The sequence below is a fragment of the Piliocolobus tephrosceles genome, chromosome X (genome assembly GCF_002776525.5).
Source record: "Piliocolobus tephrosceles isolate RC106 chromosome X, ASM277652v3, whole genome shotgun sequence".
Classification (NCBI taxonomy): Eukaryota; Metazoa; Chordata; class Mammalia; order Primates; family Cercopithecidae; genus Piliocolobus; species Piliocolobus tephrosceles.
This window is the reverse complement of record NC_045455.1, coordinates 3,790,139-3,813,325: the sequence shown is the minus strand read 5'-3', so window position 1 is coordinate 3,813,325 and position 23,187 is coordinate 3,790,139. Positions and strand designations below refer to the sequence as shown.

The following is a 23,187-nucleotide window of genomic DNA, read 5'->3' as shown; positions in this document are numbered from 1 at the left end:
TGAGACAGGGTCTCGCTCTGTCACCCAGGCTGGAGTGCAGTGGTGTGACCACTGCTCACTGCAGCCTCAACCTTCCGGGTTCAAGCAGTTCTCCTACCTCAGCCTCCTGAGTAGCTGGGACTACAGGCGTGCACCACCATACCTGGCTAATTTTTTTTATTATTATTATTTTGTAGAGACAGACTATCCCTATGCTGCCGAGGCTGGTCTTGAACTCCTGGGCTCAAGGGATCCTTCCACCTCAGCCTCCCAAAATGTTGGCATTACATAGGTGTGACCCAGTGAGCCTGGCCAGCTTATTCTTAAGTATCTTTAAATTTTCACTGATGCTACCTTTCAACTTTAAATGTTTTCATTCTCCTTTACTTCCCACCCACTCCTTATAAGTAGCTCTTAAAATAGGAGATGTTTAGCTCAAATAAGCAGAAGACTAGGTTAAGGTTTCGGGAAATAACAGAGAATTGTACAGATGGTGCCAATCGGGCAGAGCTCCTGGAGGCATGGATGGAGCGCACCGATTGTTACCATTCCAGATTGCTACCTGCCACCCCCATCTGGAGCGGGAGGCGGGAGGGGGAAAGGTAATGATCTGGTTCCTTGAGCCCATGTTTTTCTAACTGAACACAGGTGTGTTGTTATATGTTCCTCTAGCTTTTCCTGGATTTTCTTCTGGATTTTTTTAGGTACCTTTAAAAATGTCATAGGTTTTGATACGCATTGAAGGGAGGTTAAGAAACTCATATTCATATGTGTGTGTATAATCATTACCCAGAAACTTAGTTTAGATACATGGGTGAGGAGGAACTCTGCCCACCACCCCTCTGGACCCCCCACACCACCCTGCACAGGCCAAGCCTTCTCACCTTGCTGGCCTTTGGGGCCTGGAGGTCCCTGAAGCCCTTTCAGCCCTGGGGGGCCCTCAGGACCAGGGAGCCCGGGCTCCCCTTTGATGATGTCGTAAGGACCTGGGGGGCCAGGAGGACCCGGGAGACCTGTGGGAACGGGGAAGCCATTGATCAATTTCACTGTCCACAACTGGGGAGGAAACAACTTTAGAAGGAGAGCCCCAGGTGAAGCTATCCAAATGGAACATACTTCCCAAAGGTGAAGTCATCATCAAAACCCAAGTAATCAGATCTTCACGAAACATGTCCAATCTGCACATCTTTATTATTTAACCTGAAATCCTGAACTCTCGGGCAAAGGCACTGGGGCATCAGTGGAACTTCCCACTGCATTCTGGGCTCTGGGACCCCTGACAACCGCCCTGCAGCCTCACACCAGCCCTCCCACTGGAGAGAGAAGCTTGTTCTTTGCAGGCAGCCCCCGCTTCTGACACGGAGAGTGCCCTCTGCGATTGGGACGTTGTTCCCACACTCATCTGAAACCTGCCTTACTGTACAGTATCACGCTAGTCCTGATCTTTGAGTAATGAATGAACTTAATCCTTCTTCTGCATGACAGGTCTTGGCGTGTGGTAAGAACCACACAAAGTGTGAGGTCCCCTCGGCCTCCCTGTCTTCAGCCCAATACCCTCAACTCTCCCTCCCCTTCCATACACCCTCCCTCCCCTCTCCTTCCTTGGATTCCATGTCTCAGGGCATGTGGTTTCTCATTCTCTCTCCCAAAACATGGTTTTGAAAATTAAATGATGCCCTAGAAATATCGTCTGCTCTACAGAGAGGAAGCAGGATGAATGCTGTGCTTAAACCATTCCCTTTTGAGATGATGTCATGGTTTTCAGCGCCCTTCATGCTGTGGGCTCCCACCGGTGGAGAAGCCAACAGCATCTTTCCCAGGAAGAATTTGTTACTGTGCAGCAGGAATGTACTCAGTCTCTAAGTGCAAGATTGATTTTCTTTCCTATTATAACTTTCAGTGGTTGATTTCAGGTTAACTTCAGAGCCTTGGGGAGTTTTTGAATTCTGAGCCTGTCAGCAAGAACCTCAGCCACCCCTCCCCTGGAGTTCCCTCAGTCCTGGATTTATCAGATTCTACTTCCAGACAAGTTGCTGGTTAAAATGTCAACTACAGGAATCCTGACTTGCTGCAAAGAATTCTCAATCAACTGTTTTTAATAATTTTTGAGTCATTTTACATATGAAAAACCAAACACCCCAATTCTGTGCATTCCTGGCTTTTACATTTTCGCAAAGCACCAGTAAGGTATTCACAGATTAACAAATTCTCCTACCTTTAGCTCCCGGGACACCTTGATCGCCTTGATCACCTTTAATTCCCTGGAGGCCAGGAAGACCTTTTGGACCTAAGCAGAGGGAAAACATTGTCTTGCACAGAATTCCCAATGATATGCAAATATGTGTGTGTATATCTCTCTCTAGTGCACACACATACATGTACACAAATATATAAATGCATATACACACATATACTCATATGCCTACCCATATATACACATTCACACAGCTGCTTATGCATGCATATATACACACATACATATACACACATATATACACACATAGACGGTGAACAAATTTCCAATTTATCTTCAAGGAAGAAAACAGCATTATTTCTGGTCACCTGTGTAAAACTTTTGATGAAACTCTTTTTTCTAGAACCCAGAAGCTACATTTTTGTAAGCATGCAGCAAACTGTCAAATGATCCAACTAGTGGAGGGACCTAGGGCTCTGTTTTTGGTCCTGATCCGATTCACACGTGTCCCCAGTGGGACCACAAGACACCTTGAGGCTGAGACCTGTTTTATTCGCCTTTCATGTGTATCTGACTGGGCAGTAAAAACTGCAGCGCCTGGGAGCTGGTGAGCATCCCAAAAAATGTGTGTTTAATACATGAATAAATTAATGAATAGCCCAAATCCACGACTTCTTATTGAGATGTTAATGATCCACTGATTCTTAATAAGAAAATCAGAATGTCTTTATACTGGCATCCATAAGATTATACAAATTGGGCTGCCACACAGAAATGCCGTTTTTAATTTGAAGAGCACAGTATCTCGTGCTATAATGGCACCGGTGCTATCAGTGCTAAAGTGCTCGAGGTTAGGTAGCTCTTCACACAGCACCTCCTGCTGCAAAGGCTGTGCAGCAAGACCTGTGCTGTCTTACCTTGAAATCCTGGAACTCCGGGAGGCCCCATATCACCCTTAGAGCCTGTGATTCCTGGAGAGCCACCAATACCCTAGACACACAAAGAGGAGGTTGGAAATTGCTCAGGATGTAGGTTAAGTCTCTCCAGTAACCTGCTAGCTGGAAAACTGAAACAGCCCCTCAAACAGTGTTTTGCTAAGCACATTTGTGAACAAATGGTGCCTTGTGGTTTCTTAAATGATAGAATAACAACACCTCTGCATGTGCCTCAATCGGGAAGCTGGAAAGTAGAAGCGTTTGTTTCCCTCCTATGTGTCTCCTCTGCTAGTCCATCCGCAGGGGAAGCCTCTGAGGAGCAGGCAAATGTCCCGCCCTTGCCACCTCCAGCTCCCAGCACGATGCCATGGACAGAGCCAGGGCCCCTCAACACCTGTGATGGCAACACAGCCATCCACACCACCCAACGAGCTTTTTTGAAAACTTTCCCCTTAACCCTCGAGTGCAGTCAGTTTTCTTTAGAATTAGTTTCATGTCTTATCTGAAAACTGATTTTAAATATGCAAAGAAAATTAAGAAATGCTAAAGAACGAGTATTTTCCTTTACACTATGGCAATATTCTTGTATTTTAAAATATGGGCTCATTTTCTTTCCATTTCAACACAGTCGTTCCTTTCTCTAGTCATGGACAGCAACATGTAACAAGTTGTTTTATTTCGTATGTAGATTTGTTTCTTAGCCTTATTTTTAAAATGTCAAACCAAAATAACATGAACAAATATATATGTATATAAACATACATACAAAGACATATTTATACATATGTATGTATAAAGAGACAGACAGACACTGACTGGCACCAGGAACGGGGTACATTTCTTTTTTTTTTTTTTTTGAGACAGAGTCTCATTCTGTCGCTCAGGCCAGAGTGCAGTGGCACCATTTTAGCTCACTTCAATCTCTGCCTCCTGGGTTCAAGCAATTCTCCCACTTCAGCCTTCCAAGTGGCTGGGATTACAGGCATGAGCCACTATGCTAACTTTTGTATTTTTAGTAGAAACAGGGTTTTGCCATGTTGGCCAGGCTGGTCTCAAACTCCTCACCTCAGGTGATCTGCCCACCTCGGCCTCTCAAAGTGCTAGGATTACAGGTGTGAGCTACCAGGCCCAGCCGGGAATGGGGTGTATTTCTATGTTAGTGAGGAATAAAAATGGGAATACATGAATATTTGACAAATTACCTATACTTACGTTACTGGAAAACTGCAATATAGCAGTAGGGGCCCGAAAATACATTCACATACACATTCGCTATACTGTGGAGATATGCACACAGCTTTGAGGACAGGGAGTGGAGAAATATGACTATTGCGACTCCTTCTAGCCAGTTCTGTGTAATTATTCATAAGCATTTCATAACTGACTGATTCAGAAGTAAATCGGCACCACAGACTGTTTTGCACCTAGCAAGCTTAGCTATTCTGTATCCATCCTTGAGAAAGCAGTCTGACGACTCTAAGATATGTCTCTGCTGCCGATGAGCAGTTCAAAGCTCTCCCTTTAAGGGAGAACATGTGTTGACTTACAGAAGAACCTCGTTTGCTCCAACATAACTGCAGAGGTCTGTCTCAAATCCCTCCTGCTCCCCATCTCCCCTGACGCACTCTCTCTTTCTCCTAATGTGTGTTAGAGAGAGAAAGACAGACAGACAGATGGAGACAGAGAGAGGAAATAGAGAGACAGAGACAGAGAATAAAGCTCTGCTAATCCTAATCGGGCTATTTGAATGAGCGAGCCACGTAAACACAATTCTTTTGCCATGGATGTGGTTAAGCTAAAAATCAAACCAAAGATCCATGACCACCACTAAGAAGGGCTACATATTCAGGTGTAGCAAAGAGCCAAAGTGACATCACACACACACACACACACACAAACACAAACGGCTGCTGGTCGCTTATTGCACCCTGAGATGTGCTCCTCTGAAGGCTTGTCTAAGTCACCACTTAGACTCTGTATCTGGATCAGGTCAGTAAAGAAAGACGGGATATTGCTGGCTATCTTTTATGACTTGAACTGTTCAACTGCAATTCCCAGCACTCCTCCAATCCTAAGAGATGGCTGGGCTAGTTTTACAGAATTGTTCTTTGCAAAACGACACTGGCTTGTTTTTTACATTGAGTTTGTAAATAGGTCTTAAATTTAGGCATTGAGCCACAATTTCCAGCAGTATAACATTTCCCTTTTATGGTTCTTGGAAAACTGGATTGTAAAAAAAAATGTTACAATAGTTTCCTACTCTGATGCCAATAAAGATGTGGGTTACTGGCAAGAAAGAAAGAAAGAACTGATTTAGTGGGGATGTGGGAGTGTAACACGCACACACACACACACACATATATATACACATACACACAATACATACACACATAAACACATATGAATACTTGTGGCCAGAAAATACTCCTTTAAAAATAAAAATCTACAAATCGGTAACTCACAGGCATGCCCTGGAATCCAGGGTCTCCCTTGGGCCCTGGGACACCGGGTGCTCCTGGCCAGCCTGGATTTCCTTTGTCACCTTTAACTCCATCAATCCCAGGAAGCCCCGGAGGCCCCATGGGTCCCGGAAGTCCTAATGGAAGAGAAGAAAGCCACATATTTGGGGTTAAATATGCACAAGTGTCCCTGGGCTGTGGTGCTATCAATACTGCCACCCACGGGCCCCTCGCTGATACAACACTGGACCAACAGTGAGAACCCTTGAGACGGAAATCGAAGCAGGTCCAGGAAGGGAGGGAGGGAGGGAGGAAATAGAAATAACACTGTCTCTGATACAACACTGGACCAAGAGTGTGAACCCCTGAGACAGAAATTGAGGCAGGTCTGGGAAGGAAGGAAGGAAGGAAGGAAGGAAGGAAGGAAGGAAGGAAGGAAGGGAGCGAGGGAGGACGGATAGACATAGAAATGCCAGTGGCTCCATGTGCAAAACGGCCTGTGGTCAGTGGTGCCTGGGCACCTGTGCTACCCCTACAGGGGTCTTCGTTAGAACCCCCAAGTGGGCCCAAGTGCTGCGCTGGCTTAAGTCAAACGCCACAGATGGGACATGTGTCCAGGCTTGTCCAATCATTTCCTTTCTTGCATCTCCCTAATTACTTAAATTCCTTGACAGAAAGGATACAAGAAAAGCTTTGACTTGATGGAGGCCAAACACAATTTCAAGCTGTAATAAATGCTGCAGCCTTCTAAATAAAAAAGCTCAGTTGAGAATTTAACTATTTCATTTAACTATTTCTTTTACACTATTTCCTTTTGTGAATTCTGTCCCAGTCCCCAGCCCTGGCCCCTGGTGAGATGCCCTTACCTGGCAAGCCAGGCTGGCCCTGAGGTCCACGGTCTCCTTTGGGCCCCTCCGTGGCACGGCCTGGGGATCCTGGTAACCCTGGCTGTCCCTGGGGCCCTGGAGGACCCATGAATCCTTGCTCTCCTTTGGATCCAGGAATTCCTGGGCTCCCGGCTAATCCTGGAAAACCCACCTCACCCTTTGAACCTAAACAAGAAAAACAGTTTGAGGTGATGGGAAACGAGCAGCAGAACAGTCATCTCCAGCGTGGACGGCAGGATGGGATGAGGCGTGCCTCATCCTGCAGGTACCCCTCAGAGGGGGTTTCCAGGGGCACCAGGGGAAACTGCAGCAAGGGCTCTGATCCCTCCTTCTCTTTAATAACACACTAGAATCCGACCATGGCCTGGCTGGAGAAAGAGCTTGGAATGCTAGGAACCCAGCTACCATTTTTTTTTTTTTGTTTTTTTTGTTTTTGAGGCGGAGTCTCCCTCTGTTGCCCAGGCTGGAGTGCAGTGGCCGGATCTCAGCTCACTGCAAGCTCCGCCTCCCGGGTTTACGCCATTCTCCTGCCTCAGCCTCCCGAGTAGCTGGGACTACAGGCGACCGCCACCTCGCCCGGCTAGTTTTTTGTATTTTTTAATAGAGACGGGGTTTCACCGTGTTAGCCAGGATGGTCTTGATCTCCTGACCTCGTGATCCGCCTGTCTCGGCCTCCCAAAGTGCTGGGATTACAGGCTTGAGCCACCGCGCCCGGCCACCATTTTTATACTTCTTAAAAGACGTTCTCCACGGCAAAGGCATCTGAATCGTGTTTAGAGACATCTGCAGCAACTGCACTGCTAAACGAAAGCCTCACTCCATCAACAGATGAACGGACTGGACAAGCCAATCACATTATATCCACACAGGGGGACACTCAGTCATAGGAAGAAGTGAGCAACCACGGGGCTGCATCTCAAACTAATTATGTCATGGGAGAGTAGTCAGGCTGAAAAGACTGCAAAGTGCATGGTTTTATTTTTGTGAACTGCCAGAAAATGCCAACTAACCTAGAGGACCAGAAGACAGATGGACGGTTGCTTGGGGACTGGGGAGAGGGCAGGAGGGGGGGATTATGAAGCCACAGAGGAGACTTTTGGGGGACGGTTGTGCTTGTTACCTAGAATGTGGGGATGTTTTCATGGGTGTAGACCTATGTCAGCCTTATCAAACTGTACACTTCAAATATTTGTAGTTTATTACCTGTCAGTGAAACCTCACTAGAGCAGGTTTAGAAAATTAAAAAGTAACAGCTTGTAGGAAAATAGTCCATGTTTAGTTTTAAACTTATTTTCCAAATTTTACCCATAAAAATGCCAAAATTCTCAGGTTATTTCAAGAACAAAGGAAAAGGGAATGAAATAGGGTCAAGACCTAAAGTAATCATTTGAGATTCTCTTCTCCTGGGGATTCTCCCTGATATTTCACACAGCAGTGAGTGGACAACGCAAGGTGCTGTGTAGAGTTTGTGCAAAGGCAGTGCGGCACGTCGGATGGAGCGTGCAGAATTGCATGGCAAGGTAGGAAAGGCAGGGCGGGAACAGCCCACAGCGACCCCTTGCGCAGGTGCATTTGCAGGGCTCTGTGTTTGAGGGAGTCTGTGAGTTAAGGGACAGGGAAGAGCAGCCCACCCAGCACCAGGTCATCCTTCTCAACCCAGGGGTTCCCAGCGTCAGACCACACCCCTGCCAAGGAAACACTCTGGGCTGGTCTCGGGGAGAACCGGGGGCTGGGAGGAGCAGCACCTCCGTGCCCTGCTCCTTCTCAGCTGAAGTCCAAGGCCTTCCAGGGCTTTCTGAATCCTCCCACTGAGTGGGATCACTCAGCCAGCCCAGACACCCACCATAAGCGTAAGTAAGCCTGCCCACGAGCTGCGGCCACCTGTGGCTTCTGTTCCGTGTCGTGCGGCTCATATGCCCTGTATTTTCTGTGTCTCCCTTGCTTTCCCATGAAACGCTCAGCTCTCTGAGAAGAGACTGACTTTCCAAGCTCCTGGCCAACTCTCAGTTGCACTTAGTACTGAGCACATCATGGTTGCGCATGTTTTTGTCTATGGCATATGCTACATACTGTCCTGCATTCACATAAGTATAACTAGTTCTAGAAAGTCAGAATTTCAATATTCTGATGACCTTCTAGGCATAAAAATGACAGGGGTTTCCCCTCTCTGCTGAATTTTTATGAAATTAGTCCAGGTAAAAGATAATTCTGATCATGAGTGTACCGCACGCCATTTTGATCCACTAATTAGAGGGGAACCACACGTGTCTTGCAGGCATTGCCCTCTGGGCACAGCATCCATCCTCCATCCAGTTGCTGCCTGGCCAACAAGGATGGGGCTTCATCTTGAAGACACTGCCCCTTGTTCTGCTGCATCAGGAGCAGCAGTTGGTTGAAAAGAAAGAGCACAGTGAGCAAAGATTACCTTTGTCTCCTTTGGCCCCTGGAAACCCTGGGAATCCTCTTCCTGGTAGACCTATAAGATGAGGGTAAAATGCAATGTTTCTCTTTACTTCAACAATCCTTCGGCAGGTCCAACACAAAGCACTATCAACTCTGCAATAATACTATGTATATTTGTGGACTACATAGATATGAGTTAATTGCACCCTTGTAATAAAATGATATCCCTACAGTTATTATAAGATATCCTTGACTGGATGTTCCTAATTTAGTACTTTTTCCTAAGTACCTTTCAGCTCAGAACCATCATGGCATTTAGCAGAAACGATCTGTGCAAATGAGTATTTGTTTCCTGCTGCCGTCTGGAGATGAGCAAATGGGATTCTCAGACAACCATCCAGCTAACTGCTATTCTCAGGGAGGTGGGGAGAGCCAAAGAGATCTGGGGCAGCAGATGCTGGGGAGATGACAAATGTCAGCAAAGGGCTTGAGGGAAGATTCAAATGGGGGGAAAGGAGTGCAGGGGTATCTTTTATGAATTGTTTGTAAAGAAAAACGAATGTATGTAATATAAAGTTATGGAACAAAAAAATGAACTTAAGAAAGAGGCCAGAACCAATAGCTGTGGAAGCTCTTGGTGGTCTTCCCAGTGTCCCCCCAACTCAGGGGTAACCTGCTTCAAATGGTGTGTTTATCTCTCTCTTGCATTAAATATGAATATTACTGTGTATGTGATTGTCATCATCACACCTGCACTTTTGTCCAAGTTATGGCCAAGTTAAGGCCCATCTGTGACAGGAGCAGACTCAGGGGCCAACCAATATTTCCAACCATTCCCCCTCAAATGGGGAAATGCTGGGCAGAGAAAAGAGTTTTGTTTTGCTTTGCTTTGTTTTGTCATAGTAACCACAAGGGAAATGGCAAGTGTTCTGACAGCAGGTATTTTATGTGTCTCTGACTCATCACTGAGAGCTCAGGTTATTTCAGGGGAAGATGCCCTAAGTATTTATGGGATAATAAATCCTCCTTCCCTTCTTCCCCTCCTCTCATCCCACTCTATTCCACACGTCCACATCAGTGTTTAAATAGTTGCAGGGATGGGCAGTCTAGGGGGTGCTCTGTGCCCAGCTCTGTCCACTGAGCACAGGCAGTCTGCAGGTCTCTGGGAGTGCACACTGCTGATTCTGATAGGGAGTGGGGCATTGGACCATACCTGGTTCACCCTTCTCTCCTGCTGACCCCGGGATTCCGTCACTGCCTGGCTCCCCTTTCTGGCCAGCTGGGCCTGTGGGGCCAGGCGTCCCAGGAAGACCTCAAAGAGAAAAGTCACATCAGACACCTGCACAACCTCTCACAGCACCCTAGTTGCCATACCAAATGGTCCTTTGCTGGCATCCTTTAAGGGAGCCGTTCCCTCCCAAGCACACCTGGTTTTCCTGAGCTCGGTTCTGACTTCCCTTCAGAAAGGACCCTGCATGCTTTCAGCAACACCACCAAACCCTGATCCTCAAAAGCTGGTGACAAAAACTCCATGACAGCCACAAAAACAGTTTGGAGATTTCAGTCCTAGATCCTGCTAGTGACAAGACCTCAGAAAGACCCCGTAACCTGCACTAGACTGTTTTCCCATCTGAAAATGGGAGACAGGAGGGTTGGCCTCCCTGCTCCCCATCTGTGATGGGAACCCCTCAGGGCCTCTCATCCCCTGGCCACTCTTCTCTGTGTGCCCGGGCTGTGTCCCAAAGAGGGCCCTCTACCTGCTTCTCCTTTGACACCAGGGATGCCATCCAATCCTGGGAGGCCTTTGTCACCTTTTTCTCCAGGCAGCCCAGGGCTCCCTAAAGAAAAAAACAAACACCAGAGTATCCATAAGTCTGGGCTTTTCTTTGATTTCTTAGATCCCCAAGTCCAAGAGAAGCCCCGCTCACCTACCTGGATAGCCAACACTCCCAGGAGACCCTTTAAGGCCTGGGGACCCTGGCATTCCTGGGATCCCAATGCTTCCTTTTTCTCCCTTCTCTCCAGGGCTTCCTGGGAAACCCGCTATCCCTTGATCTCCCTGCAAGTAAAAGTCAGGCATATTAACTTTACATTTGTCCATGGGCATGCATCTGTAGGCATATTATAGATAATGGTACACATTTTGGTGCAATGAATATTGCATTGCAAAACTCCATTTCCAGATTTCTCGTCAAAGAATCAAAGTCCACTTCTGAATGGAGAGGAAAACTTAAGCACGGCAGAGCCAACCACCTGGTTTCTACTTGCCATCCCTCTTTGCCCTCCATCCTCTCTGTTTTATCCCAGTGACAGCTGTCTCCCACCTTAGCATCTCACCAGTTTCTAGATTCTTCCTTGGGGGAGAGGTAGTGAACACAAGGGGAAGGAGAGGCAGCCTGTGCTGCCTTGCGGGAATCCCTTGTGTTATGGCTCACTGAGTGTGCTGAGATATTTGCTGAGCATTTCTCAGACAGCCTCTCCACTGAGCTGCGAGAAGGGGACCTTTCCATGCAGAGTGCTGGTTACCTTTTCACCAGGCAGCCCTGGGATGCCTATGCCAGGTGGGCCTGCCTGCCCTTTCGCTCCTTTTGCACCTTTTTCTCCAGGTAAGCCAGGTGAACCTTGTGGGCCAGGGATGCCAGGCACACCTTTCTCTCCAGGTGTTCCTATAAACACAAACAACTGAAACTAACCTTGGGCTTAGCTAGTGCTGGTGTTACAAATGAAAAAGCACTTCCACAGTCAGCCAAGAATGAGATACAAGAACCTGAATCCCCCACAACCAGCCAAGAATGAGACACAAGAACACAAATCCCTCATGTATCAATCGGCTCATGACCCAGCACATGTCAGTCACCCAGATCACATCAGAGCCACGCTAGGAAACGTCTCTCCTGTCCTTTAAGACCATCATGTTATGAGATGGAAGAAATACGTTAACTACCTAGAATATTTACTTTCTCAACAGAATAAACATCTATCTTATGTTCTTTATTACACAGCCAGCTCTCATCAGCCAGACATCACAGGGACCATGAGGCAGGCAGGCCGGAGTCCGTGCACACTCGGTTCTGTGATGCATGTTGATAGCCAAGCTTATTCACACATAGGCATGACCAGCAACCTAGATGCCTATATTTTAATTAAAGTGATAACAGCACCTGATCAAGACTCAGGAGGAGATGGAAAGATGTGCTTCCCACCTGAACTCTCCTCCTTTCTGAGTGAGCTCTGAGGACCGTCACCACCCAGCCCTTCCCGCACTCTCCTCCTCTTCCCGGCTGCTCTCACTGCAATACACACTGATGGCAAAGCATTAAGGCTAGTCCAGGCTTGGAGCAGAGGAGTCCAGAGAATCCTTCTGAACTAACACAAAGGGCTCTGGAGCTATGAGCTACTCAGGCTGAGAAGCCTGGATGGAGAAGCCAGCGTCTCCTAGGGTCCTAGCCAAGGGGACGGTCACTTGGAGATCATCAAAAGTTGGCTGTATACAGCCCGTGTTTTATTACATTAGATGGTGAGTTTTCTTAGCAATGGCCACACTGTCAGCCAAATGCCATCCATCCCTGAGCGGGAGACCATTCAGAGCTGAGGACGCAAATTCGTGTGAAAGACACATCTGCCTGGATTCTGCCCGTCTCAGCTGAAGAGGATCTCATTCTATAGACATGCCCTACCAATACCACAGGCACACAGGCTAGAGAACCCTCTTCTAAATCCAATTTACCTGGCAAGCCCATTCCACCAACAGATCCTTTTGGTCCCGGAAGTCCTGGAGCACCTGGGGTTCCACTTATACCTGGATCACCTTTCGGTCCTAGAACCATGAAGAAAGCAATATGGCAGGTTGACATCTACAGAAAGAGCTGGCGAACACAGGCCTCATCCCGAGCCCTTGCCACACTGGGGACCAGAGCTCCACACCGTACCTGGCTGCCCAGGCTGTCCTGCCTGCCCATCCTTTCCAGGCACTCCTGGGGTCCCAGGGTCTCCTCGGGATCCTTTCTCACCAATTGGTCCAATTTGTCCTACACATCAGAGAAGAAAATAGCAATGACCTGCATTTGCTTGCAAGCAAGCTGCTGCAGAAACACAGGTTGGTGTGGTATTATTTATGGGGGACCCGATAACCCAGGAGAGACACAGTGTGGTTCTGAGCTTGGCCGTGAAAAGCCTTCCCGGACTTGCCTTTCTCTCCTTGGTCTCCCTTCTGGCCCTTCATGCTGCCCATGTCCACCTTATCCATGGAGCCAGGCTTGCCAGGGAGACCGACATCCCCCTTATCACCTTTCAGGCCAGGGTCTCCCCTGGGTCCTGAGGAGCCCGGAAAGCCATGGTCCCCTGCAGAGGAAAGAGAAGGCGCCGGTGAGCCTGGGCCAGTGTTGCAGAGATGCTCATAAGGCTTACATTCTTGTTGACTGGGAGAGCAGCTGACAAAGCGGCTACAAAGCACTAATAATGTGTCCAAAATGGCATTAATGACCAGCGTCTGAGACACAGAAGAATCCAACCCCAGGTAAAGGAGCAGTAAAAAGCCATTTTCTACAATTCATTATTCGCTAATAATTCTAATGCTTGTGACTTGGCTTTCAGGTTTAGATAACTTACATTTCTCTCCGTCCTACATATCTTTACCACTCTTATTCAAAGTGCCCCTCAGTTCTATACAAAATAATAGAACAGGAATGTTATCATTCTACTAAACAAACGACCTTTTCATCTGTCATATTTGCAGTATTTCTTTTTAAAAGACATTATTTTGGACCAACCTCAAACAACAAGATAAGAAATAAAGACGAAGCCTTGTAAACTCGCGCAGGTTGGTAATCTGAGTCTAAGGACTCGGTCCCTGTGTCTTGGCATGGCTGAAGATGCCACCATTTCTCACAAGAAGAATCTCATCTGTGCCAAGAAGGAAGGCCCGATTTCTTTCTGATTTGCTTGGCCAAGCACAGTTTCAACCCCATGTGCACTGAGCACCAGGAATCCTACTGGAAGAAGGGGGTCTCCTAGCCTTTGGCTTGATGTTCTTCACTTCTTTTGTGGGCCTCTTAAAGTGAAATATGATCTACGACAACTTGGGAATTTCCCAAGTGACATCGAGAAATAGACACAAGATGAGCTTCTAGGGTTATCAGTTCCCCTACCTTTTTCACCCGGTAATCCCGGAACACCCACTGGTCCTGGCGAGCCCGGCTGCCCGGGGGTCCCCATGACGCCCATTTCTCCCTTGGAGCCTGTGGCCAAAGGAAAGGACTGTGAACACTTCCTCGCTTTGAACGCTGACAGTATATGCTAAGAGTCACAAAAAGAATAAGGTGAGGCCCATGTCCTCATGACGGATCCAGGCAGAAGTTCAAAAATCACTTACCTGGAAACCCAGGAATCCCAGGAGACCCCTGCTGTCCAGGAAGGCCAGGGAGCCCTGACTGTCCTGTTACGCCAGGAAGTCCTTGAGATCCTTTATCTCCTTTAGGGCCTGGCATGTCCAGTCCGGGGAATCCGGGGAAACCCTTCTCTCCTTTTATTCCAGGAGGGCCTGCAGTTGGGTGAAACGCAAATAACTTTTAGCAGAATTTACAGATCTACAATGTACAGTGCTCTGTTTAACTCTGACTTTCTGCAGAAAGCACGTGAACATGCCCACACTGGGGGCCTGAATGGATCATCTGTTAGGTGTCAGTGTTTGGGGTCATCAGGATAATCAAACGGCTCTTGTTCTAAAAGAAAAGCACCTCCCTCTCCTGTCATTGAGAGTCAGCAACGCCACCCTAAGCACCACCACTGCCTTGCCACGGTATTTAGGACTCGGGCTAGTTTTACTCTAATTTCCATGCACCACCTTAATTCTATGATTATTACCATCAAAGGCAAAGCTAGGTTCTAGATATGGACTCAATTAAATTATCCACAACTAATTAACCCTCCTATGGAAAGATAATATAGAGACATCAGTTAGAATAAAATGTAAAACGTGATTGAGTATACAATAAAGGAAAGGTCTCTTTGGCACATAATCTCAGTGGGTGGGGAAAAAAATCTGGGACTACATTTAAGCAAACAATCAAACCTATTTTCACAAACTGGAGTTCTATTTTTTCTCTTTTTATCTCACACCTTGTGCTAAGCTTCCCTTCATAGAAACCCCAGCCTCATCTCCCACGCTTCAGGAAAGCATGCTTTTGGGAAGGGATAATTCTAGAAGCATGTCACTCACCCGACAACCCCGGTGGTCCCTGTCCTCCTGGGGGGCCCCTAGCTCCAGGGGGGCCAATTCCTGGAACTCCTGGAGACCCCACGGAGCCTGGCAATCCAGGAGGCCCCGGTTCACCTGGAGAAGAAAAACTGAGAATAAGCTGTGCAGGAGCAGTGGCATGTCTCCCAGCATAGGAGACCCAGGCACACAAACGGCCCCAGCAACAGAAAGCCAGGAGCTCTAGGCCTCCAGGATTTGCATCATTCGTTCAACAAATACATATCAAATATACACGGTAGGAGCTATGGGAAGGCAAAAGTAAGCACATCCCATCCTTGAAACCATCCAGGATGATCTGCAGGAAGTTACCTCTGATCCCCTGAAGCCCAGGGGGTCCGATCGCTCCGTGCTCTCCAGGAACGCCTGGTACCCCAACGCTTCCCTTCTCGCCGGGTGTGCCAGGAATGCCGGGAAGACCTGGCAAACCTTTGAGTCCCGGTAGACCAACTCCAGGCTCTCCCTGAAAATCCCCAAAGCACAGAGAAGCAAATTGATTTGCAAAGTCAATATTTTTATCAAACCAATAGCATAAGTGAAGACTTAATAGATACTGCCAATGCATTTAGTAAGAATATTATCTGTTCAACCCTTTTCAAGCATTTGCAAAGCTTCCTCATACCTATCACATCTTTTCAATCTCACCACAAGCCCTGTAGGTGAGTAACTTAAATTGTTTTCACTTTACAAAGGACAAAAAGCAAGGCTCCCCATGGATAAATGACATTCTTCTTAAGTCTTCTGACCTGAGCTTGTCCCCTCAACTCTGCAGCCTGGTGCCTGTGACAAAGCACTGACCCTAAGTAACCAGTAAAATGCCAAATATGATTTGTGAGTAGTTAGTGGAGTTCTTCCTAAGAGATGGCAAGGTTCCAGGGCTAGCATGGACACCAGTTATTTAGTTTTTTTGGATTAATGAAAGTTTCACGGTAAATTAAGCATTTTAAACTACGGCATGACTCACTGGGCTTTGATAGATACAGATGATTAAAACAAAGGCTGAGGGTGCCTTGGAAACAGCCTGGATCAGGCACAGATGTAAGGCTCTAAAGCAAGCAGGTGGCCATGATATCACAGTGCTTCACTGGTGTCCCCTGTCTGCAAATGACATTTCCAGAGAGGGAGGATTTGGACATTAGTGGGCAGTGGTAAGTTCTCTACACGTCCCAGAAGGAAATTTTCGAAATGGAATGAACTCCATCAAGGGGATTCTTGAAGAAGCACGGTATCTTAAATCATCAATTAAATCTTTCATTCCCATTCCATTAGGCATGTACTAACTCCCGAGTCTTGCACTAAGTTTAAGATGATCCACATGCTGCCGTAGTTGACTAAATGTTCAAATGCAACGTAGGTTATCAGGGGAAGCTGGTGGCGGGTTGTACAAAAACAAAGGTCCAAAGGTTTCTCTTCAGCCTCAGCCACCAGAGGAGGGCACCCTGCTGTCAGGTATTTCTTGGGAAGAAACCTGCCCTGGGATCCCAGAGGCGCGGCCCCTGTGGTGCCCACCTGCCCTCTCCTGACGGACAGGGAGCAGGCCCCACCTGGGTCCGTCACTGGCGACGTTTATCAATGGCTGTTGGCCCTTTCTCCCGTTTGGTACCAATGCCTTCCAGCAGTGTCACATCGGTTCCTCACAATCAGGACAGGAAAGGATCTAATTGGTAGTCACTCACATTTGCTGAGCAGAATTTCAAGTATAGGCAAGTTGGTAGCAGAATATTTGAGGGCAAGGAGAATCCTGACTTCACCCTGTACCAATAGTTCTCAAGCTGGGCAACCTGGTCGCCCTAGTGACATTTGCCACTGTCTGGAAGTATTTTCAGTTGTGACTGGGTGGAAGGGTGCTCTTTTGGTGACGCATGGGTGGAGGGAGGGCTGCTCCTGCCAAAAGCACTACAAAGGCACAGGGTAGGCCCCACAGAAAAGAACTATTGAACCCAGAATGCCAGTGGTGCTGAGGCTGAGAAACGGTCCTGGGTGACTATGCTTTCTTTCAGGACAGTGGCTTTCAAACAGCGTTCATCTACTTCTCACAGGAAGAAACATATTTTACCCTGAGTTCTGGCTTACACAGGCAAGAACATGTCTGTCATACAATTTCATAAAATTGAAACAAATGTTTCATAAAATCAAAACAAATGTTTCCCCTCAAAATACTCACTTCCACGTGCTATGTTCTCTGATACTGTCTATTCTATGTTCTTTCATCAAAAACAAAATCCTGCTGGCCCAACATGTCCTGGGAGGTTCATAACCTGCGTTTTTTCTGTCCAACTAATAACAAGGATGGGGGAGAAGGGTCATCGAGGGAATGCTTGGCACCCACCTTCTGGCCCTGCACACCTGGGTTCCCAGGTAAGCCATTAAATCCCGGGCGACCTGGAGTCCCTGGAGGCCCCACGTCTCCAGGTAAGCCGTCAACACCTGTTTTGAAGAGTTTAAAAAAAAAAAACATTCCAATTACAACGCTGTTCCCCACTTTCTTCACTTTTAGTCTTGCCCAAATATGCCGACTTGATCTGAGAAAGTCAACTGTGGAGGCCTTCGGAGGTGGCTGGAAGAGGCCAGGGGAGACCGCCCAGCAGAGGCGTCGGGTGCGTTGTCGCCTCTTCCAGCACCTCTGCCCTCCTCTTTCTCTCTCCTTTCCTTTCCTTCCGTTCTCTTCAAACTTTTCTTTCCCATCCTACTCTCCCCAAACAAAACAAACCCCTTCGTACCTGCCCATGAGAAGAGCACTTTTGCTCATCTACTCAAGGTGTGGTTAGGGGGGCAGGGGCACCATCATCTCATCAGAAATGCAGACCCCAGGGGCCTATAAGGCAGGCCCACTTTTCAAGATCCCACAGGATCTGTGACTGACAGACACCTGCCCACTGTCTGTGCCCCGCCCTGGAAGCTCTGATGGGCCGTGAAGCTGGCCAGCCACTGGTTCAGACCCTTTGTATGCAACGCTGAGGTCTCCGATGTCCAGTAATTTGTAAGTCTGCAATGGCACAGGCCCGAATCACACCGCCTGTAGGGCTGCTGCACAGATAGGGTGTGACCTCGAGTGGCTGTCCTCCTTTCTGCCACAAAGCCAAGCAACTCCATGTCACATGGCCTCCAGTGAGGGAGGCACTGTGTGAGGCAATGGGGGAATGTGAGGGAGTCGTGAGTGTGGCGAGGCCTCAGCACCTGGCCGCCCTGAACACGGACGCTCTGCTGCCCGCCTAGCCTGAGGGAAGCAGCCATGGTGTAGGTGGGCATTGCATGGCTGTCAGAGGAGAGGGGCTGTCGTCTCCTTTCTCCAAGCTAGCAGCCTACAGCAGTAAGGGTGGATGGAGCCTAGAGCTGCTGGGTAGGAAGCCTGGGAGGCTGGAGGAGATTTCAACCTAAGTTTGACTGCATGGTGTGTTGTATAAAGACAAACTTCCTTATACAATACATCCCTTTTGTGCTCACAGCACCTTCTCCTCAGTCCTGAACAGAAGGATGTGATGACAAGTGTGTTGATCAGAGTCTACCTGAAGGACAAGTAGACTTAAGAAATGTGAAAAGCGGGGAAAAAAGAAATTCCCTCCTTACCTCCTTCCAGTGTTCAGCAGGAAGTGACAGCTCTAACACCCATAGGACTCCTCCCCACGGAACAAAGCCCCTCCCTGTAACTCCCTGCACCTGTCCCTGGGTGTTCCCCTCACTCCCAACCCACTCCGCTGTGTTCAGGTGGACTGCAAGTCTTCCTCACGGACAAAAGCAAACACCCGGAGGGTGGGTTTCAGCAGGCGCCGTTGGTGGCAGTATCCATGCAGCTTGCACAGCCTTTTAGCATCCCATCTTCCCAACGAAACTCTACACTACAAGTCAGCTATTGCATAGAAGCGCCTGAAATCGCTGTGCTCAGCACCGCTTGGGCTCTTCAGAAAGCCTCCCTGAACAGCGGTCACGAGCTTCTGTGGTGTTTTTATGTCTACTACCTCCTCTTTTCTCACGGAAGTCACAGGCAGACCAAAGGCTCGCATCCGTCTGGCAGGGTTACCTTTGGGGCCGGGGGGCCCTGGAAATCCAATTCCCGGCTGGCCCACAGCACCCTTCTCTCCTGGCAGGCCTGGCCTTCCTGGGGTTCCAGGAAAGCCTCGGTCTCCTGTGGTGAGAAAGACCAACGGTCAGCGTGAGAAAAACGTGAGGAAACTCTTGTGGTGTCCCGGTGAGCTGGAATTCCAACCGTACCTTGGGGACCTGGGAAGCCTGGGGACCCTGGCAGTCCTTCTGCTCCAGGGGGGCCTGGTAAAGGAACAACTTTTCCTGGTTCACCCTTTGGACCTAGAAAAAAAAAAAGCAAAGACAAAAGATGAAGGAATGGGGACCACGTGGAACAGAGCGAGGACACGCAGTGGGTGGGCTGCGTGCAACAGAGCAAGGACACGCAGTGGGTGGGCTGAGTACCACGTCCCACCCAGGACCACGAGTGCCCAGAGAGCAGAGCCTCTGTCTGTTCTCCACTTCTTCCCGCGTGGAGAGCAGAGCCTCTGTCTGTGTTCTCCACTTCTTCCCCTGGTGCCTCTAGGATCTTTCACAGAGAGCTACGCTTCTCCCCAAAACGCATATCCAAAATGACCAAGATGTTTGTTAGACGTAAGAATCCCTTAAGAGTCCACAATTAAGAGTCACAAGAAGCTGAAAAATCTACAACAACAACATGTGAGATGACTTTGGGTGATTTCTTAGTGAGTCGGTCTCAAAAAGTCAAAATACTTTTGCTGTTCTCTCTCAATTTACCAAAATCTAAGTTGCTTTGAGGTTGACCTAAATTACGTTCATTTGGTGGTAAATTATCCAAACAACATGATCTGTGGGTGATTACAAGTGATTCATTATCCATAATGGTGCAGCTGGAGAGCTCTGCGTTCACTTGAGCAGCACAGGCAAAACCATCCTTCCTCCCAAGCCAGGAAGCACAGGCCCAGCCCCCTGGGCACTCATACCTAGGAGAGCCACTGGAGTGTCAGGGTTTTGCTGTTAAGAAAGGACCAAAGGGTTCCCCTGCAAGAATGCATGCACCAAATCTTCGTATACCTTGTAAGGATTCAAGCTATGTGGGGCCTCCCCAGAACAGCCAGCACACTCTTTAGCTATAGACTTTGGGAAACGCCAACTGACTGACCCTAGGTAATACCTGCTGTCGGTGACACACACCCCTGGGCGCCAGGCTTTTATGATCACCAGTTAAACACAGCTCTGGCAGATCAAAGACGTCTGTTTTCTGATCTCGAAGCTAATTGGGTCCGGACGGCCAAGGATCCCTACAGCTGTGGGCAGAGGATCAACAGCCCTGTCCCCCTCCCCAGAAGCCTTCTTCCCCATCTGCTAGTGTGTATTTGTGAGTACTCCAGCTGCTTTCTCTGATGGTAGTTTCAAGCCAAAAGAAAGGCTAATTCCCTTTGACAGCTCCGAAAATCTGCAGATGTCACAAGCACAAAGACGGCACTTGATTTGTTGATTGTGGAATCAAGAGACCCAAGGGAAAGTGATCACAAGTCCCTATGCCTGGTTCACCAAAGTCCTCCTCCATCAAACCCGGTATCACCCTACCTCTAACGGAGTCATAAAAGAGACATTTCTGGGACCTTTCTAAACAAAGAACAGCCATCAACGGCATCAGAACTTGATGCTAAGGACTCACTGATGACACAGCAGGGAGAAGGGTAAGAGCAACAGTTATGTTAGCACACTACACCTGGGCTTCCATCAAACGCTGGCTGACATTTCCCATTTCCCGTGCTGGAATGCTTAGGAACTGGACTGTGTGTGTGTGTGTGTGTGTGTGTGTGTGTTGTTTGTTTGTTTGCTTTTGAGACAGTGTCTTGCTCTGTCGTCCAGGCTGGAGTGCAATGGTGCGATGCTGCAATGGTCGCTCACTGCAACCTCTGCCTCCTGGATTCTAGCAATTCTCCTGCCTCAGCCTCCCAAGTAGCTGCGATTACAGATGCCAGGGTTTCGCCATGTTGGCCAGGCTGGTCTCGAACTCCTGATCTCAGGTGATCTGCCCACCTTGGCCCCCCAAAGTGCTAGGTGCCATGCCTGGCACCAGCTACTTTATAAATAACTATGTTTTTTAAGGTTTACTAGTTACATATTTTTAATCACTTTAAGTCCTTTCACTCACTTTTACAACTTTCCGAATGTTTCCTAGCAACGTGCATTTACTTCCCTCATCTACACACAAGGCATTCCTGGCCTCTCCTCGTCTCATTATGGGATTGTGCTCTCATTATGGGAGCACGAGGAGTGCTCCATGTCTACTGGGAATCGCGGTCAGCTAATAAACTATTAGCACCTGCTGTGTGCAAGGCCCAGCGCCACACCCACCTCCCACTGGCCCTGAAAATAAGCAAGTCATGGGAGAGGAGAATGACGAGGGAGTCCACACTCATCCCTGCTACGGGTTCCCTGGAAACCCTCTGAACAGGCTGTGCCAGAGGGCAGGGACCACATCTGTGGTTTTGACCACATCTTGTCAATGCTCAGCATAGAGCTTCATGTGTGATTCACTGAGAAAACAGCAGACAACTAAAACCACCATGGAATGAAATCGCCATTGCGCTGTGGGGCCTCTGTAAATACGTTCACAGGCATCTGCCTACTGTGAAGGGGTGGAGATCACACCACTCGGGCTACACAGAAGCCAAAATGGGCTGCTCATTGGGAAAAGTCAAATGGGTAAGGAGAGGAAAATGACTTGACCTCGGTGTGACTTCTACGTAAAGGCTGATTTTAGCTGGTGCGTGCTGTATACTTACTCATGAGGACTGTAAACCCGAGTTCTTTTTAGGGAGAACCTGCATATTACCTGGCCCATCACATACACATACATGAGGAAAGGAAGGCACAAAAGGCTAAAGGCTTGCCCAGGTCCCGCCCCTTCTTGAACTCCTGGAAGAATCCAAGCCAAGTGTGCGCCCCAGCCTATGCGAGCCCCGGGACTCTGTGGGCACCCGAGGTGCCTGCGCCAGCCTCCGTTTACAACTTCATGCTGCACCAGGAGTTTCTCAGGCCTCACCTGGCAGGCCTGGGGACCCAGGGCCTCCAGGAAAGCCTGCTTGTCCTTTGTCACCAATGGGACCAGTAGGACCATATCCTGGAGGCCCAGGGGGGCCGGTGTCACCACGACTGCCTGGGAATCCAACTCCTCCAGGGGGGCCACGCTCTCCTTTCAATCCTACAGAACCCTGATGTGAGAAGAGGAAAAAGACACTGTTACCAGAAACAAACCAACACCCTGTCCTTATCACATTCTTCTGACATCTGTGGTCAATAAGTACTGGAGTTAACTAGTTCACGCTATTTATTTACTCCATCTACCCTCCCAGGAGGGCCACCTTGTAGTTAATATGTGACACCAGGAGAAATCTTCTCCCTTAGATGAGCATTCTCCCTCCCTCATCTACTTAGGGAGATACTTCAGAGAACGAGATGTTGATACCTGGAATCTTTTGCAAACAATGACATGAATACTATTAACTTCAGATTTCACCTCCCATCCAAAGCAAAAAGATACACAAACACATCTGTTCAGTTCCCCCAAAGGCATCAGAAGACACTGATCTGTTATCACCTAATTATCTGTCAATAATAACTGGCAATGCCTAGGTTTATAGACTTCAGTTGTTCCATGAACCATGAAACAAGTTCATCTGTGCCATCATCAAGGAGACAGAAATACATAGATATGATTCAAATTACTCATCTCCTGATTCTTTGCAGATCCACATTGTAAAATGCACATTCAAAGTCTGGAGATAAACATACCGGCGAGCCCTTGGGGCCAGGAAGACCCGGATGGCCATCTCTTCCAGGAGAACCCGCTCTCCCTGGCATGCCGGGCTGTCCTGGAAAGCCTGGGTCTCCTTTGTCACCTTTGAGCCGCAGGTCGAAATAAATCTCACCAGGCTCCCCCTTGGCTCCTGGCTGGCCTATCAGCCCTGGTGTACCTTGAGGCCCCTGTAAGAACAAAGCCTTGTGATCCACAGAAGACCCATCCACGAAGCACACCAGTGTGACTGTAACACAGGCAACCACAGAATCAAGAAGCCGCCTT

At 48.2% G+C, this 23,187-nt stretch overlaps 1 protein-coding gene across 1 annotated transcript in view; it reads right to left on the bottom strand.

The window, feature by feature from the left end:
* COL4A1 (collagen type IV alpha 1 chain) overlaps positions 1-23,187 on the bottom strand; it is a 152,480-nt gene that overhangs the window by 14,403 nt on the left and 114,890 nt on the right. Inside the window, exons 25-46 of the mRNA XM_023217643.1 lie at positions 22,899-23,090; positions 22,150-22,318; positions 19,320-19,412; positions 19,129-19,233; positions 17,440-17,537; positions 15,423-15,573; positions 15,075-15,188; positions 14,229-14,396; positions 14,005-14,094; positions 13,046-13,198; positions 12,787-12,885; positions 12,585-12,674; positions 11,384-11,523; positions 10,790-10,916; positions 10,615-10,695; positions 10,071-10,169; positions 8,880-8,930; positions 6,434-6,619; positions 5,571-5,704; positions 3,091-3,163; positions 2,195-2,266; positions 864-992 (exon numbers count right to left, since the gene is read on the bottom strand). Coding sequence (XP_023073411.1) covers positions 864-992; positions 2,195-2,266; positions 3,091-3,163; positions 5,571-5,704; positions 6,434-6,619; positions 8,880-8,930; positions 10,071-10,169; positions 10,615-10,695; positions 10,790-10,916; positions 11,384-11,523; positions 12,585-12,674; positions 12,787-12,885; positions 13,046-13,198; positions 14,005-14,094; positions 14,229-14,396; positions 15,075-15,188; positions 15,423-15,573; positions 17,440-17,537; positions 19,129-19,233; positions 19,320-19,412; positions 22,150-22,318; positions 22,899-23,090 — 2,614 coding nt within the window. The remainder of the gene's footprint in view (positions 1-863; positions 993-2,194; positions 2,267-3,090; positions 3,164-5,570; positions 5,705-6,433; positions 6,620-8,879; positions 8,931-10,070; positions 10,170-10,614; positions 10,696-10,789; positions 10,917-11,383; positions 11,524-12,584; positions 12,675-12,786; positions 12,886-13,045; positions 13,199-14,004; positions 14,095-14,228; positions 14,397-15,074; positions 15,189-15,422; positions 15,574-17,439; positions 17,538-19,128; positions 19,234-19,319; positions 19,413-22,149; positions 22,319-22,898; positions 23,091-23,187) is intronic.